This window comes from Psammomys obesus, unplaced genomic scaffold (genome assembly GCF_907164565.1).
Source record: "Psammomys obesus unplaced genomic scaffold, mPsaObe1.curated_primary_1811, whole genome shotgun sequence".
Classification (NCBI taxonomy): Eukaryota; Metazoa; Chordata; class Mammalia; order Rodentia; family Muridae; genus Psammomys; species Psammomys obesus.
This window is the reverse complement of record NW_026596064.1, coordinates 11,797,931-11,817,437: the sequence shown is the minus strand read 5'-3', so window position 1 is coordinate 11,817,437 and position 19,507 is coordinate 11,797,931. Positions and strand designations below refer to the sequence as shown.

The window sequence follows — 19,507 nt, the reverse complement described above, 5'->3', positions numbered from 1 at the left end:
AAAGAAAGAAAGAAAGAAAGAAAGAAAGAAAGAAAGAAAGAAAGAAAGAAAGAAAGAGGTAATAATCCCCTGAGCTGGGCAGCCTTATCAACCAGGCAGGTGGCCAGGACATGAACTTTAAGCTGAAATCTAAGCACTGGGGCAGAGAACAAAGGCACAGGAGCCAACCAAGCAGAAGCCAGGCAGAAAAGCAGAAGCCAAAGAGAAACTCCTTGAGGGTAGAAAAGCTCAGCGTGACTGCTGGGAGAATGAAAATGTGGTAGTAACTCTCAAGCCCAAACTACAGAAAGAGCTGAAATGAAAAGGGCTTTTACTTAGCGTGAAATAATTGTGCACATTGATGGAGGAGGGTGCAGTATTTTACTAGGCACACAGGAGGTGCGCCCATCAAAGCAGGGTGGCTCACTTGTCTGTCTTCATGTCTTTCTGTTTGGAACCTTCAAGCTCCTCTCTCGGAGTCTTTCATAAAATGTGAACTAAAGTCACCCTCGCAGGCTGTAGAACCCTAGGACACCTTCCTCCTGCTACCCAGCCTCCCCCGTTCCTCCCCCTCTGCCTTTCTGCTGTGAAAGGCACTGAGCTGTCCCATCACTTCAATTAGGAGAACTCTTGCGTCTGGAGAATGCAGGGTGTGGACATGAGGGGTGAGTGGGCTCCTAGTTCAGAGGTCAGGAAAGAAGGCAGGAGTGAGCTCCCGGGGATTTCCAAGAAGGGAACAGACAGGGAAGGTGCTCTGGTTTGCTTGTGTGAGCGCTATTGCACGGTGTATCAGCGCGTCCACAGCTGTATCACCTTCTTTTTAATGAAACGTTTAAAACTCTCAGAGGCTTAAGGGGGCTAACTCAGTGGGCCAGTTGCCTGCAACACAGCATTAAGTACCTGAGTTCAGACCTCCAGCACCCACGTGAAAAGCGTGGTGAGGCACACCTGTACGCCCAGAACTGGGAAGGTGGAGATGGTGGATTTCTAGAGCTCACTGCTTAGGGAGTCCAGTCAAATGGCTGAGCGAGAGACTCTGCTCAAAAAACATGGTGGAGACTGAAGGGATGGCTTGAAAAGATTGGTTGGTTGGTTTGCTGGTTTTTCAAGACAGTTTCTCTGTGTAGCCCTGGCTGTCCTGGAACTCATTCTAAAGACCAGGCTGGCCTCAAACTCAGAGATATACCTGCCTTTGGCCGAGATCAAAGGTGTGAGCCACCAATGCCTGGTGGAAAGGTGTTTTGATTGTGAAGAAAAGTTAAAGACCCTTTGTGGGGCCAGGTATGGTGGCACATACTTTTAATACCAGCACTTGAGAGCCGGAGGCAGGAGGGTGTCTGTGAGCCTAAGTCCAGCCTGCTGTCCACACCGAGTTCCAGGCTAGCCAGAGCTACAGAGTGAGACCCTGTCTCAAAACACACATCCATACCTAGCACACATGCTTGGACTTTGAATTCAGTGTTTAGCAGCTTATAGGCACTGCTGGACTAACATTTGCCTTTCAACCCACTGGCATCTACTCCTTCTCCTCTAGAGTTGGGCCCGGTGGAAATTACCCTCACCGTCATCTTGACCTTTCTCACCATTGGCTCCATTGCCATCTTCCTGGAGGATGCTATTTACCTGTACAAGAACACCGTCTGCCCCATCAAGAAGAGAACTCTGATCTGGAGCAGCTCCGCTCCCACGGTAAGGATGCTGGAGCCAGGCCCTTCACGGAGACTGGAGGGGGGAAGGCTGTTTGGAGAGGTCTCTGAAACTCATTTGCTCCAGAACAGAGCTGCCTGCCAGTCCCATGGAGCACTGGGGATGTTAACTGATCCTCACCCGTTTGCAAGGCCGGCCAGTGGGTGAAGTATTCAATTGCAAAAGGTTGCAGAGACAGCCACCTGCTTGGCACCAGGAATGCCACACCTTCTCCCTTCACCGTGACACTGCTGTTAAAAGCAGTCTGCCTTCCAACACACAGACGTTTATTTCCCCAGGGTCACCCTTAGCACTGCCCTTCGGCTGCGGGCTTGCTTTTTAGTTTGTTCTCCTGAACACTCTACCACCAAGCCACGGCTCCAGCAGCTGTAGGCCTTTTAAAACTCATCTGTGCATCATTGCATATGACTTAATTTGTTATTTTCCAGTTGCATTTTCTCCCCTGTTAAATGCATTATTATTTTATTAGTGTTGTATGTGAGCATGCGGTGGGGGAGCATGTGTGCCACAGCTCAGATACAGAGGTCAGAAGACACATTTGTGGAGCTGTTCTCTCCTTCCACTCCTCTGTGGGGTCTGGGGACTGAATTCAGGATTTCATGGTGAGCCCTCTCACCAGCCCTTGTTTCTTTTCTTGTTGGCTCTGGGTGCAGAACCCAGGGTCCCACGCATGCTCTACCACCAACCCCGGCCCCAGCAGCTAGCAAGTGGAAGGACTTGTGCCTCAAACGCACAGGTCTGCCTACTTTGAGTCCTTGCTACAAGAAATTGGGATGGTTGGCCTCTCGTCCTGCCCTAACCTGCATCCTGCTCTTCTGTAAGTAGGTGGTATCTGTGTTCTGCTGCTTTGGTCTCTGGATCCCGCGTGCCCTCACGCTCGTGGAAATGGCCATAACCTCGTGAGTGTCTGCCCCACTGGGGATGAGCATCTTTCTAGAGTCACTTTCTGACTACCAAGCATCCAGAGTCCGTGTTTAAGCCTCGCTGATAGGAATCTAGGTCTCACCGACCAGGGCTGACATGAGGCTCTTGAATTCTGCTACAAGCTCAGGGGATGCCTTGTGGGGGTATACTCCCCAGTCACCTGTTTGTTCACAGAGGCACAAACTGCCCCCTTCCCAGTCTCCTCTCTTGGTCCTCTTGTGCCATGAGGCTAAAATGCCAGCCCCAGCTGGTCAGTGCTGGCATACATAGCCAGAGGCAGGTGGATCTCTGAGTGAGGTCCAGGCCAGCCTAGTCTATAGAGTTCCAGAACAGCCAAGGGCTACACAGAGAAACCCTGTCTCCAAAAAAAACAAGAAACAAATCAAAACAAAATAACAAGAAAAAAAAAAAAACGACAGGTAAAATGCCAGTCCTTTCGGTCTTTGCCTAAGGGAGCCCCTCCACCGCTCTGCAGTTTTTATCTCTCTAGCAAAGATGTGTACTGGGCCACCCCCACCCACGTACTTGCCATCCTGCTCCTTTCTCTCAGGTTTTACGCTGTATGTTTTTACCTGCTGATGCTTGTCATGGTGGAAGGCTTTGGTGGGAAGGAAGCAGTAATGAAGACGTTGAAGGACACCCCGATGAGGGTGCACACGGGTCCCTGCTGCTGCTGCTGTCCCTGCTGCCCACCCCTCATACTTACCAGGTGAGGCGGGATGGGGGTATCCCACAAGAACAAGAGAGCCATAGGGCTCTGCAGCCCTAGTGCGAGGCTCTTGGGATCAGGTCTGTATGGGACAAAGCCAATGATAAAGGTTGGTATCCCATAGCCAGGAACCCCAACATGGGTACCAGGACCCGGGAGAAGGGGGAACAGAGGAAGCATTCTTATGCTTCAGCTCGCTGCCTTGGTTTCTCAATTTATTGGGTTTTGTTTTGTTTTGAGACCCAGTGTCTCTACTATGTAGCCCAGGCTGTCACGGAACTCTGTAGACCAGGCTAACCTTGAACTCACAGAGATCCATTTGCCTCTCCCTCTCAGTGCTGGGAGGGAGTGTCCCATCATGCCCAGCTAGCACTACATACTTTAGTGGCAAAGAGAAAACTATACTTGGGCGCTTGCTTGCCCCTTTGCCAGCTTTGAATAATGAACTTGAAGTCAATACTTGAGACTCCTGCCCATGAGGCGCCATTGGAGGCAAGGAACTCTCCCAGCGCTCTCAACATACTCTCCTACTGAGCCTTCATCCAGGAGACATTTCTTGTGCTGTGAAGGCAGCCCAGCCAGGAGCTCGGGGCAGAGACTAGGCTTCCTTAGGGTGGGTGGTTCGTGGGTCCATGTTCTTAACTCCCTTCACCCCTCAGGAAGAAGCTCCAGCTGCTGATGTTGGGCCCTTTCCAGTACGCCTTCTTAAAGATAGTGCTGAACCTAGTGGGCCTGTTTCTCATCCCTGACGGCATCTATGACCCATCCGATGTAAGCCAAGAGACAGCAGCGCAGCCTAAGACTTTTTCCATTCTAGAATTAATATCTGAGCACCCAGTAACCCAGGGCCAAGGGCAGGGCGGCCAAAGGAGAGTAGCTGGCCAGAGACTACAGTGGGAAGAGATGGAGTCCAGGCTTTGGGGCTTTCCTATCAGCTTTCTCCTCGTGGAAGCGGGGAGACAAAGGTGGTTTGTCCTCCTGACTGCTTTCCGCTCTGCCACCAGATCTCTGAGAAGAGTACGGCTCTGTGGATCAACACTTTCCTTGGCGTGTCCACTCTGTTGGCTCTCTGGTCCCTGGCCATCCTTTTCCGTCAAGCCAGGTTGCACCTGGGTGAACAGAATATGGGATCCAAGTTTGCTCTGTTCCAGGTAATTACATAGCAGAAATGGTGTCTCATAGCAAATGGCTGGGGTTAGGACTAACAGAGGCAAAGGTGGACACCACAGTCTTAACCTTTGGGTTTCCTGGGAGATCTGGAACATTATCTCTACCCCCTTCTGTTTGATCTCTATTTGCCTTTTTTTCTTTTTTTTCTTTCTTTTTTTTTTTTGTTAACTTTTTCTTTTTCTTTCTTTCTTTTTTTTCTATTTGCCTTTCTATACTACAAAATACCACCAACCTGTTAAATTCTGTTAAAACAACAGAAATGTATCATTGCAAGGATCTAGAGCCTGGAAACCCAAAATCAAAATGCAGGCAGGGCTGTATTCTCTCAGGAACCTGCCTGGGAGAACCCACCTTGCCACTTCCTCTCTGGAATTGGGCCAGTGATCCGCAGTGGCCTTCTGCTCTATCACCCCAATCTCTTGACTCTGTCATCACATGACCTTGTCCACATATCTTCTCTATTTATGTGCCATGTGCTAGGTATCTTATGGTGGCCATGAGGAGATAAACTGATTTTTTTTTTTTATGAGCAGCCCTAATAAACATGAGACAGAAGCAGGACTATAATATGTCTAAAGGTGAAAACTGCACCAATTTTCAATAAAGCTTAAGTCTCAGTCCTCCATTGACTGCAGAGAGCTGCAGGCATGCCTTATCTGCACTGGCCTCAGTACTAGGGCTGGCAGGTGCCAACCGCCCCTCCCCCTCTTCTGTTCTGCAGACACTTGTCATCCTGACCGCCCTGCAGCCCTCCATTTTCTCCGTCTTGGCTAGCACTAGGCAGATTGCTTGCTCACCTCCCTTTTCTTCTAGAACCAGGTCTCAAGGTAAGCAGTAGGCTTTCTGTGTTGTACGTGGGACTGGGAGCAGATTAGGGAAGTAAGGATCTTGGGACTGAAGCTGGGCCAGCCTGATGTCTGCTCAGAATGTTCAGGAAGGATTCAAGAAACCAGGCAGAGGCTCTGAGGACTCCTCCCTCTCGGATCATAGAGAGCAGCTGCAGTGTCCTTGAGCTTGAGGCCAGTCCTAATAGCCAAACCAGGAAGCCAGGGGTTAAAGTCCTCAACCTGGGACAGGAGTGGGGTATGGTTAGGAGTAGACTATGCTGAGCAAACACACGCACTGGTCTCAGATCACAGAAGTCAGAGCCAAGCTCTGGCTACCATTAATCTGCCTCGCTCCACACAACAGTTTAGTATCTCTAGGTCCTGGTGTGGAGGTAATCTGGAGTGTCTTTTGGCCCGCTTGCCAGGGCTACTATGGATCTCTTCTCTGTAACATGGTATAACCACTGTCACGTTTCACCCCACACCGCAGTGATGAACTGCCACATGCTCATCCTGGAGACCTTCCTGATTACGGTGCTGACACGCATGTACTATCGAAGGAAAGATGACAAGGTTGGGTATGAGGCTTGTTTGCCGCCAGACCTGGACTCAAAACTCAAAGCCTGAGGTGAGCGGCCTGGACTATGGAAGAGATACTGTACTTCTCGGAAGGGCATGAGATTTCTCCGTCCCTTGACCTTAATCAGTGGTTAAGGGTCCCGCTGGCAGCTTCCACGTGACTATAGGGATGAGGGTAATATGCAGTAGGCTGGGACCATTTTGAGTCTTTCTCAGGGAAGGCATTTGAAGTTTTGTAATAAACAGTGAAAGCTGAGACCCTTACACAAGGCATACTGCTTCTGTGGGTGCCAGTATTAATCCTGAATATGTCTGTCGAAAGGTCACCCTGAGCTTCTGCACTGCAGAATGAAGGGGAGAAGAGTACATGGCTGATGTATGGTTTATCTGATAAACGAACAGGGGTAGACCATTAGCAGGGCACAATAGCACCAGCCCAGCTTCTCAAAGCCAGGCTCCGCTCTGGAATCCATTCTTTCTTCAAGCATATAGGTTGGCCATCAGGAGGTCTGAGGGCCTTTTTTGCAGCCTTTTGAGTTTTCTGTAAGAAGCTGTGAACACAACTGCTCGTGAACATGGTCTGAAGTTGATCTTGAGGACAGAAAATAGGACGCAAAAATCAAAGGAACTGCAAATGCAAATACTTAAACATCACACACATGGATAGATGGATGGATGCCTAGTCAAAACAATTGAAAACAGAAAGACCAGGCAAAAAAAAACAAAAACAAAAACAAAACAAAAAACAAACAAACAAAAAAAACCACATGGCCTTTATTTGGCTGAATGACAAAAGCCAAAATAACTCTGAACAAATTAGACAGTGAAGTGATACACTGAACTGAGGCAAACTCCCCATTGACTCGCACTGGTCATGGGCAGACAGTCATGTCTGGATAACTCTTTCCAACAGTGTTTTCTGTTCAGGAGCCTCGATGCAAGACACCCAACCAACCAGTTCTCACTCTTCAGAACAGTCAGTTCCTCCAATGGGGCAGAAGGAGCTCGCTTCAAACCTAGTGGAACCCAACTTGGGCCATCCAAATGTTAATCCTGCCATTTCTGTTCTCTACCCCTCTCATGCCCACAAAAAATTCTGGCAGACAGAATATATTTATCTTTTTCTTTTAGGAGAATTAACTTTTAATAGTATAAGTCCAAGAACAGGTTCTACTTATTTATTCTGAAAAATAGAAGCTAGGGACCATTCTTTATCCCATGATAATCTATTTTGTGAGAGAAAACAATCATTGTTATGACTTTGAAAAATACAACCTTTAAAAATACTTATATTGGTGAGCTTAAAAAAAAATACCATTAGTTTTAAAACATTGTTAAGGAAGCTTTCTTTGAACCGTGTGGGTTCAATTTCGGCGCATGTATGCTGACAGAAATCTAGAAGCTATGGCTTGAGGGATTAAACCAAAGCAGGGAAACAGAAGTAATTTGGGGAAGGACTGAAAAGTTGGTAAGAAAAAAAGGCTAGAGACAGTGTCAAAGCCACTATGGAGGGACGTCCTAGAAGGCTGGTCAGATGTGAGGCCACGAGAGTAACTAAGGTGCTGCCGAGAAAGGTGACCACAAAGGGTTTCTCGTTAGGATTTCCAACCTCCTCACCCTCCCAACCCCTTTTCCTCAAGTGTCTGCAAAATAAGGATCTTTGACTTGGCTCCCAGGGGTGGCTGCTGCGGTACTAGCGATCCATTTCTACTTCCTCTGTTCCTCAGTCTCAGCCTAGCATATGAAAAGAGCAAAGATCCTGTCCGGCCCATGCCAAGGTTAACTGCTAGACTGGCTCCTGTCCAGCACCAGCTCAAGGACTCCTGTCTTCAGCCTCTTCCTGTGGCATAGAGGCTGCGAGGCCACACAACATAAGGGCCTCCCACCCTTGCCACCCTGGCCCTTCCGTGCTGCCTGCTTTCTTGTGCGGGCGCGGGGAGGCAGCTCCACGCGTGAGGTTGCACAAGGGGTGAGGGGTACAGTCAAGACACGTTCAAACACTTAAGCACATTCAACTGGGTACACCATCTCAACAGCACCTTTTTCTAGCACCTAGGAGCACACTGACCATCAAATGCCTAACATGCTGCCCCATGGAAACTGAGAATATGTTAGGAGACAGCACAGGGACGAGGGCTATTCTCAGAACACGAGCCTAGGCTCGTCCTAGCTGTGTTGCATAGCTTGTCAGCCTAGGGGCTCTGATGTTTGGGACCCCAACAGTACACTTGACAGGAGTAACCACACAAATCACTTGTGAGGAGCTCCCTCTGCAATCCAAAGTGCACACCCGGTGACACGCACTGAGAGAACAGGCAGGTGAGTGTCGACGGGGACGTCATCACCTTTGTATACCTGGGAGGATAAGGCAGAGAGAAACGGATCCCCAGAGTAGAAAAGTTCAAATAAGCCACACGGTGCTACATAGTGTGAGAAAACAGGTTCGGACAAAGGATTCCAGGCCAAGGCCGTATGGGTCAGAGCTGAGTGAAAACAGTGCTTCCTGAGGAGTTAGGGATGGAGTTTCCACAGGCCGCTGAGACACCGAGTTGTGCTCTCTTTGCTCCTCTGCTCTGCTCTGCCTGGGAGAGTTTAGGAGCCTGGGTAGTCCTGCTGTGCAGGCGTTGTGTGGTGCCAGCCTCAGACCCTTAGGCTTCCACCAGAAAGGGAGGGAGGACTATAAAATGCTCGTAGCCTCAGCACAGGCTCCGGGGGGGGGGGGGGGGAGGATGTGGTTTTCTTTGCTGAAAACACTAATGAGTGACAACGAGGTGGTCCTGGACATAAACAACTTTGCCCTAAATCCAGCTACAGGACAACTGGTGGTGATAAACTTGCTGGGCCACGTAGCCAAGATGGGGTACAAGGGGCTGAAAACCTCAGCTCACGCTCAGTGTTGAGAGTCAGCTCTCTTTGATCTGGAATTCAAGATCTGTCTTCTTTCAGAGCCAGCAGGCACAGGAAGGCAAGGGGACACTACCTCTGTGTGCTAGCAGGTTTAGCTTATGCCTGTGGCTTCTGGAGGAGAGGGAGGAAGTCCCTGTCAGGTGCAGCTCTTAGAGGAGGGTCTCCATGGGATACCCATCGGCCAGAGAACATTAAGAGGAACAGAGAGAGGCTGAGGAGAGGGTTTCAGAGATCCCTTGGTGCTTTAGCCTGTACTTTCTGTGAAAAGCAAAAGTGCTAAGTGTAGCAATAAGCAACATGGATTAATGGGTCAAGTTCAAGCCGCATTTACAAAGCATCCTTTGTATAAAGCCGGGCATGAGGCTGAAACGGCAGTGGCAGGGCGAGGGACGCATGCCCAGCAGAAGCTCACCCTCAACTGCCCTTGCACTAGATGGAGTTGACCCACGCCCCTCTCCAATCACAGTGTCCCTCAAAGCGTCCCTTCCTTTACAGCTAAGCTGCAGGAAAGAGACTGACAAGAGCTCCCAAGTAACTGGGCAACAGAATTTTCTGAGAAGATGAACTGTTTTTCTGAACAATTCAGAAAAACTGCAATTGATGCTGTGGTTTGGTTTCATCGCCACCAGTGTCTTCATGGACCCCGTTGGGTCCAACAAGAAACTCCTCAGGGAGTAAGAAAAGTTCGGCTCAGAGCTCTTCCTCCCCACAGCCATGACATATGGGCCAGCAGGACACTCAGGGAATTTGGGGCTAATTCAGCTTTTACGTTTTTTTAAGGGAAGTTTAAGTTACAGTAGTCTCTCTAAATTACCCATCAGTGTGGCTCACTGTGTGAAGGATCTGGCAAGCTAGTTTGCTTCAGAACAGAAGGCAAGCACTAGTGATCAGGGAGAAAGGCCTCTGGGCATTACACGCTTCCTCTTCTGCCCACTCCTAGGGCAAAAAATTAGTTCTACTTACTATATTTGAAAGACTAATTTTTAAAAAATTAATAAAAATGACAATTTCCCTGTCAAGATTACATGAGCATAAACAGTAAAGCAAAGTTCTGGGGAGAGAAGATGGATTCGGAGCAGGTGTCTAAGGTGTGGTCAGCCTCTGGGTGTGGCTGAGGATGCCTCTTAGGGCACAGGCTGATTTGTTTTCCCCATTCCCAGGTCCTCTTGCCCCATGTGTCTTTTCTTTGTAGATGTCCTTAGGTTTAGTGCTGGGATCACAAAATGGAATTCGACAGAGAGCTTCTGGAGGTGATGGGCAGGGGGACAGAGAGGGAACAGGGATGAAAAGTTAGTCTTCTTCATCTTCACTGATGTCACAGGTCACAGCCTTGCGCCTAGAGAGACTTGCTGGGGAGGAGGATGGGGAAGTCTTGCCAGAGAAGGGCCATCGGAAGGAGGGGGAGGGGGAGCGTTCATGAGTTGGGCTGCTGCTGGGGCTCTGCTTGGGGCTGATGGCCTGCAGCATCCGACCTTTTCCCTCTTTCAGCATATGTTTCTGGGGAGGGAGACCAAAAAGAAGAGTTAGAAGACACCCACAGCCACGTGTCACCACTGGAGCCTCAGAAACCCCAAACCATTATGAATCTCCCCTGGAATCACCTATTGGTCATTGCCAAGGCTCAAAGCTATGGTTTCAAGCATACTAAGGACACACTCTGCCACTGGCTTGCTCCTCTAGCCCTTGGCTATGCTGAACATGACTGAGGAAGACAGGAGGGCACAACTGTAATTCTAGGTGGTCTCCTTTCCCGTTTCCACCTGCTTGCCAGTTAGCCTAGTCTTGGTTTCCATCAGAGGCGCTCTTCAAGGGCTGCTTAGTCTGTGGTCCAAACTCCAGGCAAAAACAAAGGCTCACTAATGGAATCCTTTATTTGGTTTGAGAGCACTGCACTTCCTCAGGACACACCCCCCTCACTGGAAGACCCACAGTGGATCCTCACAGAAAAAAATGTGTTCTTTTTTTCCCCTGCTCTTCAATGTAAACCCAAAACAAAGAAGTTGTTGAGGCTGACGGACAGCTGACAAAATTACTAGGAAAATGTGTGACTACATTAGACAACTTCTTAATTTGGACATTCCTTTCTGCTCAAAGACTCTATTCCTTTCCACTCTACAGCACTGCAATTCTCTTGAATTGACTAGAGGCTGAATTAGCATTAGCATCACGAGTTCAAGGACAGCTTCACCCACATAGCTAGTTTAAGGCCAGTCTAGGCAACTTAGCGAGACCCTGTCTCAAAATAATAAATAAATAAGCCTGGTGCAGTGGAACACACCACTAATCCCAGCAGTTGGGAGACAGAGACAGGCAGATCACCGTGAGTTCTAAGGCCAGCCTGGTCTACACTGTAAGTTTCAAGTCAACCAAGGCTACAGAGTGAGTTCTAGTTTCAAAATAATAAACAAACAGATAAACAAACTGCAAATTTGAAGCCAGCCAAGGTTACATTACTATTTTTGAGTTATAATCTCAAAAATAGTAAATAAGTAAATAACTAGATAGATAGATAGATAGATAGATAGATATAGAGAGAGAGACAGAGAGACGGAGAAACAGAGAGACAGATAGATAAACACGGCTGGGGTATAGCTCAGTGGTAAGTGCTTGCTAGCATTCACACTATGTCCTAGGTGCAATCGCTAGCACAGCAGAAGGAAAAGCAGCCCCTCCCTTGCTATCCCCTTAGTGTCAGGAGGAAAGGCTCCCACCAGTGCTCCTTCTGGACCAAACATTTCCAGGAAACTTCCGATGAATTCTCGGGACTTCTCCTCCCACTTCTGGATGAGGTCAATGCTCTTCTCTTCCACCTTCTGCACAAATTCTTTTGATTTTTCCTCCACATCTTTCACTTTCTTCTTTACTTTATCAACCCGTTCTTGCAAGTGGTATTTTTTCTCCTAGGACAGGAAACAAATGGTTTTCAAGAAATAATACTCAGGCAGAAGAGATGATTCAGAGGCTGCGAGTACTTCCTGCTTTCCCAGAGACCAGAGTTTGATTCCCAGCACCCACTTCAGATGGCTCACACCTGTCTGGATGCCTGGGCTCCTGAGAGCTGTGACGTCTCTGGCCCCTTGTAGGCACCTGTACTCACATGCACATACCCAGAGACAAACACATAATTTTAAAAATAATACCAAACAACAACAACAACAATAAGTTAAAAAATATCCACCTGGACTATACCAAAAAAAAGAAAGAAAAATATAGCTACTGATACTGTTTCAAATTATAAAATTCTGCTTTGCTTAATATGCCTTGTAGCAGCATAATTACAGGAAAGCCAATCTCTGGGCAGTCAGTCACCTTCTATAAAAGTGTGAAAATTCTAACATCATAAAAGCTCTACACTAACTATAACAGGGAGGTTGCACGAATCAGCATGCAACCAAATGGAGTCAGGGGTTTCAAGATAAACCCAATAATGAAGTAGAAATGTGCCAACATGATGACTCTTTTAGATGGTAATGTGCACAGGATCACTACGCAACATGCGAAGAAGTCGTTACTCCCAAGTCAACATGGAAATACTAGACCCTCAACTAGTTCATTATACTGGCTCCCCTATCACTAGCTCATTTCATGATTTTAGATAAATTGTTTGTACGGGGTGGGTGTGTGTGTGTGTGTGTAGGCCAGGTCAACATGAGTTATCTTCTTCATCACCCTTCCCTTATTTTTCTGAGACAGGGTCTCTCACTGAAGCCAGAGCTCACCAATTTTACTAGGCTGGCTGGCTGCTGGGTCCCGGGGATCTTCCTGCCATGCCTAATTTCTTAAATGGGTGCTGGGGATCAGAACTCAGGGACTACTTGCATAGCAAGCACTCATGTGTCATGTCACCCAGACAGGCCTCAAAGTAATTCTGATCCTCTTGCTTCCAGCCCTTTCACTAGATCAGATATATCCATGCTGTGATTGAGGCATGCTTAATTATACATTCCGATTTGTCAAACTGTTTGTATGTCTTTTTTTTTTTTTTTTTTTTTTTTTTTTTTTTTTTTTTATAAAGACAGGATCTCACTGTGCAGCCCTAGCTAGCCTGGAACACACAGTGCTCCACCTGCTTCTGCCTCGTTAGTACTGGGATTAAAGGTGTCACCACCATACCTGGCTTGGTTTGCCTGTCCTTGTATTAATATGTTGATGTTATGATATTAGACCATGAGGGCAGAGACTGCCTCTGTACTATTCTCATTGTGAAGTGCCTGGTGTGGTGTTTCCTGCAAAAAGAGCATGCATAGCTTTGGAGAATGATAATCCCAGCACACTGAGAGCGTGTTCAGAGCAGACAGCGTGGGAAGCATGAGATGAAGTTGCAGCTCACGTTGATAAAGCTGACATTGAGCTCCTTTGCGGTGTAGCCCCTCTGCAGGTTCCGTCTCGCATACACATCATAATCACGGACAATGCGGGTGATGATGTCTGATGTGGAGATACCTTCTGTCCTCTGCGTGGGGGCAAACATGCCTAAGGTGAAACAGACAGACCGTGTGATGTCCTGCCACATCAAACAGGGGGACTAGACAGGATCTGAGAGCAACACACTTCTCTTTTTCTCCAAAAACAGACTGTCCTCTAATCCCAGCACTTGGGAGGCAGAGGCAGGTGAGTTCAAGGCCAGCCTGCTCTACAAAGTGAGTTCCAGGATGGAAAAAAAAGAAAAAAAGCAGACTGTTAAAGCTCTAACTGAACTCTATAGAGATGCTGGCACACAGCAGGACTGAATAATGGCCTAAACTAAAAGAAAGGAGGACACATTGTCCTAACAGAAAAATATGGAACTTGGCCTGCAATTAAGAGAAATTAAAACAACATGTTTGGACCAAGAATTGACAGATGTCAGGGCTATGCTATGCTCACTAACACTGTTACAAATTGCTATCCACAATTTGACCGGGAGAATGTTGAATTTCTCATCTCAGAGTCCCGCTGTAAGCAGTGTCATGGCTAAATCTCTGAAGTTGCCCAAGGCCCCATGAAGTGACGCTCACTCACCTGCTTCCTTGATGTGCTTATACACATCATCACTCCCGGCAGAGGAATAGGGGATATCGTCATGGGCAACGAAATCAATCTGAAAATAAGAAAACATCACTTCAATCCCAGGATAACTGCCTTTTGGAAAGACTGTAAAGATTCTTGGGCTTAGAAAAAGGGAAATTGGCAGGGGCCATGCCTAAGAACAACCTTTTTTCTGTACTTTTTGCTTGGTTCATACATTCTACAACCTGATTATTTATGGCTTACAGCAAACACAGCAAGTTTGCCAGTTTCTTCTTTAGCATTCCCAAAGGGAGTGCTAACCTCACTTTGAACACAGTCAGCATGCTGTGGTCACTGGGGCAGGAGGGTTTCTGGTAAGCTCGTTAGTAGAGCCTAGAAAGAAGGGAATCTCCCTGTCTCCCCAGGTCTGTAGAATGGGCCACAGAAAGGCTTCCAGAAGCATGAAAGATTTGGTTACTGTTTAGTTAGCTGCTTCTTCTCTCAGTTCTGAGAAAAGGGGAATTTAAAAATAACTAAAGTCCTTTTCCCAGAGAAGATATGTTTGTTCTACCAAGAAATGCAAAGCTATGAAGGAGTGTCTACCACTGTATTGCTGGAAATACACTTCACAAACTGAGGACGATTGTAAACCCTCACTTATTGACTCCTTCTGGAAAGCCCATAAGCCTTTGCTAATGTAATTATTACCCTGCCAATCCAAACCCAGAAAACATATCCATCACCCATGAGCAAGTTGCAAAGACATCAAAGTAAAGACTCACGGTCAGCAAGCTTCACGGCTGAGATTTACTGCTTACAAAGGAAAAGGGGATGTTGAAAGTTCTCCCCTGACCTCCCTCCCCGGGCTGTGGTGGCACTGTTAAGTGCAGATGGATGGAAACTAGAGAGCCATAAAAGGTCTGTCCTGGGCTGGTGAGAAGGCTAAAGGCACCCACGGCCAAGCTTAATCACTGCAGTTCTACCCGAGAGGACTGCCTCCCACAGGCTGTTCTCTAGCCTTTATGTGTGTGCCATGGCCCCACACTGTAAGTAAACAGAATGTAGTAAAGGGTCTGCCCTAACCAAAACAGTTAACAATAAATCTCCACTGGCTTCAGGCCTCGAGTGCTGCTTCAGGCGCATGGCAGCTATCGCTGAACAACTCTCCTGCGATGACCCACATCCCATGCACGCACTGGCTTCCCAAGCTCGAGGGTCTCCAACAGGTGTAATAAACCCATGTCTTTAAAGTCTATTTTGTAGGAAGCATGCTTTAATGCAAGAGAATTCAAAGGCCTCTGGGGTTTTTTAAATAATAAAAAACTTATTTTGTATAATAAAACTGTTATTTACTTCTTAAGTAACAGTTGGAAACACCCTTGGGTTTTTTTTTAACTATTTTTTTTTTTTTTTTTTTTTTTTTTTACATTTATGTACACTGATATTCTACCTGTATGTGTGTTTGTAAGGGATGTCAGATCCCCTGGAACTGGAATTACAGACAGTTGTGAGCTGGGTGCTGGGAATTGAACCCGGGTCCTCTGGAAGAGCAGACAGTGTTCCTAACTGCTGGGCCATCTCTCCAGCCCCTACCCTTGGTTTTTGATCCCACACAATTCCTAGCCCCAAATTTTAGTTGAAAGTCAACTTAAATCAACATAAGAGAATATGTGCTATTTTCTAAAACATGAAGCCTTCCTCTTTTTAATTTCTTTTTATTTGTCTTGAGAGATTTTATTTTTGTATTTTGTGTGTGTGAGTGTTTTGCCTGAAGTGTGTTTGTGCACCACATGTGTGTGTGGTGTCCATGGAGGCTAGAAGATGCTGGATCCTCTGGAGCTGGAGTTAAAAACACTTGTGAACTATCATGTGGGTGGTGGGAACCAATCCCCGGGCCTATGCAAGAACAGTAAATGCTCTTACTCACACAGTCATCTCTCCAGCCCCTTTAAAAAGGATTACTGGGAACAAATTCTGGTCTTTTAAAAGAACAAGTGGGCTGGAGAGATGGCTCAGAGGGTAAGAGCACTGGCTGTTCTCTCACAGGTCTGGGAGTTCAATTCCCAGCAACCACATGGTTAACTCACAACTGTCTATAATAAGATCTGGTGCCCCCTTCTGGCGTGCAGGCGTACATGCAGGCAGAATACTGCATAAATAATAAATAAATGTTTAGGAAAAAAAAAAGAACACCAATACTCTTAATTGCTGAGCAATCTCTCCAACCTATGTATTTGAGACAAGGCCTTTATTATGGAGCCCAAACCTGTGGTCTTCCTGCGTCAGTCCTTTGGCTTTGGAATATAAACACATTTTTTTTTACACTTAAAGCATTGTATTTATTTATTTCCCATGTGTGCATTTGCTCACACACGTGACAGCTTGCAGGAGTCAGTTCTTACCTTCCGGCATGTGGGGCCAAGGCTCAACTTCAAGTCGTCAAGCTGGGTACCAAGTCTCTCAGCACCTGCTGAGCCAGCTTACTAACCCAGAGAGATAAACTCTGTGAGTGCATGACTACGACTATGGACATTCTAAGGAGATTGGCCTGCCGTAAAGGGAGGACACACCTATTGAGTGGGGAAACCGTCACATGGTTCACGTAAGCCCTGTAACGGTGTAAGCTGGAGCGCATTATTCATCCTCTCTACGCCTTGGTCTCCATGTAAACGAGAATAATAGCTGTCCTCACAGGACACTGTGAGGGCAACTAGAGCATGATGGCTACCCAGGTGCTTGCAAACCATCAAGCCTCACATAAACGTCAGGGGAGGCCACTATAAACTAACTCCGTCATCGTCGCCATATAAAAGTCACGCAGATGGCGTACGAACAACATGACACGCTGAGGAGCAGCCTTCTACCTCGAGCGTGGGAGAGTGCTGGAACTAGGAACGCGTGCAGGAGGCTAGTCTCTCACCCGGTGCTCGGCCAGGAACTCGGGCGTCAGCGTCCACGGGGCGTTCCTCACCACCTCGTCCACGTAGCGGCAGTGCTGCACCGCGTCATAGCGCTCGTTTTCGTTCATCACCGTGAAGCCCTTGAAGTTGTGCGTTAGCTCGTCACTGCAGACTGGGTTCAAGGCATCACAAAGTTTTAAGTCAAGGCCCCCTCTGTCTGGCCCTCCTCAGTCACCACCTTTTCCCATCACCTCCTACTTTCTGAGCCTGTATCAATGCCCACCCCACCCTCGTGCAATCTGGAGAAGAATCTTCTGGATAACAATGTTTGTCCTCATCTCAGAGCAGCTGGCCTTCACGAACAACCGTACTACCGAAAGGTTCATACATTTGGAAAGGGTAAAACACGGGACCCAGACCTTGACTTTGAAATGAATCTGCTATGTATTTCTACACCAATAAAATTTTTAAAAAATGTTTTATTGGAGCTGGAGAGATGGCGCAGCAGCTAAGAGCACTGGCTGCTCCTATAAAGCACCTGGGTTTGATTTCCAGCACCCACACGGTGACTCACAACTGTCTAGGGAATCTGATGTCCTCTTCTGATTTCCTTGGGCACCAGGCACACATGTGGCACAGAAACACACACGAAGGCCAACCAACTAACAAACAAACAAACAAAAACCCATCCATATACATAAAATAATTTTAATCGTTTTCTTATTTTATTCTGGATAAGGCTTTGACCATGTCACATTTGCTTGGCAGACTTTTCTACTTTTGTTGATTCAAAACTGATGTCATAAAGTCTAGAGAAAATGTTTTTAAGTAAGACAGCTGGATCAGTGCTGCTCTGTAACTGTAGAACCTCAGCTATAAACAGTGAGCTAGCCTAGGCCCTCTCCTCTATGAGTCTGTTGCTCGCTCCAGGCTGAGCTGTTTATCCTGGAAAGACTATATTTGAGACAGGCGGTACCACATCCTTCCTTTGATAAATGAGACTGAGACAGTGCACTGAACTCATACCAACAGGAGAGAGATTACTGTTTTCCTATGCAGCTTTAAAGTTGTTGATGTCTTCTTACCTCCCACAATGAGATATGTATTAGGAAAAAGGTTCTTTGCTTGCATCAGAGCCCGGGCATGACCAGAGTGAAATAAGTCAAATATTCCATCCGCATAAACTCTCACAGGTCGCTCACCTGAATCCAAACGAAAGAGCTCATTACAAAAATGTATTTACTCAGTCCCTCACAGCTGACAAGTTCGAACAGCACTGTGTGACTTTACTCTAGAAGAGCTCCCTGTTATCTGTTCTTTTGGGCCAGGCCTGGCAACATAGACCCGTAATACTAGCCATTTTGGAAACTAAGGAGGAAGATTGCCAAATTCAAAGCCAGTCTGAACAATATAGTAAGACCCTGTCTCAAAATAAAAATTAAAAAAGGGGGTTGGGTATAAAAACTAAGAGTAGATGTCTTACATTAGGCCCTAAGTTCAGTCCCCACTACTATAAAAAAATAAAATAAATGAAAACATAAGCCATTTTATTAATTGTTCTACAGTCTCAGCAAACTGGTAGAGGATTACCTGAACAAAACACAAGAAAGGTTCAAAGACTGAAGTATTCCCTTAGCAAGAGGGGGTAATTTCTGTCTCTGGTATCTGGAATTTAGATTGCAGTCTATGTTTTTTATATGTACTGACTACTTTTTCGTTAATGCTACCTTAGAAGTAATATTAAACATATAGTCAATAAATATATATACTGAATTTCAAAATCTCACCTTAAAAATTTTAACTTAATTATGTGTATGGAGGGGGCTGTGCACGTAAATGCAAGTACCTATCCCAGAGACGTCTGATTCCCTGGAGCTAGACTTACAGGCAGGTGTGAGTTTCCCAGTGTGGGTGCTGGAAACTGAACTCATGTCTTCTGCAAGAGTAGGCTATGCTCTTAACCACTAAGCCATCTCTCCAGCTCTCAAACCTTCCCCTGTAATTTAAGACATTTCAAGTGTGTTTAAACAGAATAGAGTCAAACTCTATTCTGACTTCTAGCTCTCTCATTTTCAGTTGCCTTGATTCGTAATAACTAGTAGTCTGCTTTGAAAATAATCCTAGCCAGGCACAGAGATGCATATATTTAATCCCAGCATTCAGAAGGCAGAGACAAGCAAACCTCTAAGGTTGAGGTTCTAGGCCAGCCAGGACTATATAATGAGACCCTGCATAAAAAAGCAGAACAAACAAACAGCAAATAAAGGAAATGAACTCCATTGCTGCCTGAAAGTAATAAATGATATGGAGGCTTTGGCTGAAGGCGAAGGATGAACATATAATCACAGCAGACAACAGGATCTCTGGAAGTGTTTCTCCCTCCTAGTAAACACAGGAAAATATTTCTCACGACATACTTGAAAATAAAATAGAAATATTTTAGAACTTCCCAATTTTTTCCATTAATTTGAATAAAAAGAACTGTCCGTTGAGTTATTTTAGTAATAGTGGCCTAGGAAAAGAAAAGTTAGGAGGCTAGAGAGATGGTTCAGAGGTTAAGAGCACTGGCTGCTCTTCTAGAGGGCCTGAGTTCAATTCCCAACAACCACTTGATGGCTTACAATCATCTATAATGAGATTTGGTGCCTTCTTCTGGTGTGCAGGTACATATGCAGGCAGAACATTGCATACATAATAAATAATCAAAAAAGAAGGAAAGAAAGAGAGAGAGAGGAAGGAAGGAAGGAAGAGAGAGAGAGAGAGAGAGAGAGAAAGAAAGAAAGAAAGAAAGAAAGAAAGAAAGAAAGAAAGAAAGA

At 46.4% G+C, this 19,507-nt stretch overlaps 2 protein-coding genes across 3 annotated transcripts in view; one reads left to right on the top strand and one right to left on the bottom strand.

Moving 5' to 3' along the window:
• Slc51a (solute carrier family 51 subunit alpha) overlaps window positions 1-6,168 on the top strand; it is a 13,675-nt gene extending 7,507 nt beyond the window's left edge. Inside the window, exons 3-9 of the mRNA XM_055624874.1 lie at window positions 1,514-1,668; window positions 2,512-2,585; window positions 3,161-3,319; window positions 3,979-4,090; window positions 4,324-4,470; window positions 5,211-5,316; window positions 5,807-6,168. Coding sequence (XP_055480849.1) covers window positions 1,514-1,668; window positions 2,512-2,585; window positions 3,161-3,319; window positions 3,979-4,090; window positions 4,324-4,470; window positions 5,211-5,316; window positions 5,807-5,943 — 890 coding nt within the window. The 3' untranslated portion in view covers window positions 5,944-6,168. The remainder of the gene's footprint in view (window positions 1-1,513; window positions 1,669-2,511; window positions 2,586-3,160; window positions 3,320-3,978; window positions 4,091-4,323; window positions 4,471-5,210; window positions 5,317-5,806) is intronic.
• A 485-nt stretch (window positions 6,169-6,653) lies between these two features.
• Pcyt1a (phosphate cytidylyltransferase 1A, choline) overlaps window positions 6,654-19,507 on the bottom strand; it is a 47,034-nt gene continuing 34,180 nt past the window's right edge. For both annotated transcript variants that reach the window (XM_055624872.1, XM_055624873.1), the window contains exons 4-9: window positions 17,777-17,893; window positions 16,712-16,863; window positions 13,804-13,882; window positions 13,133-13,275; window positions 11,514-11,702; window positions 6,654-10,299 (exon numbers count right to left, since the gene is read on the bottom strand). In XM_055624872.1, the coding sequence (XP_055480847.1) occupies window positions 10,093-10,299; window positions 11,514-11,702; window positions 13,133-13,275; window positions 13,804-13,882; window positions 16,712-16,863; window positions 17,777-17,893 (887 nt within the window). In that variant the 3' untranslated portion in view covers window positions 6,654-10,092. The remainder of the gene's footprint in view (window positions 10,300-11,513; window positions 11,703-13,132; window positions 13,276-13,803; window positions 13,883-16,711; window positions 16,864-17,776; window positions 17,894-19,507) is intronic.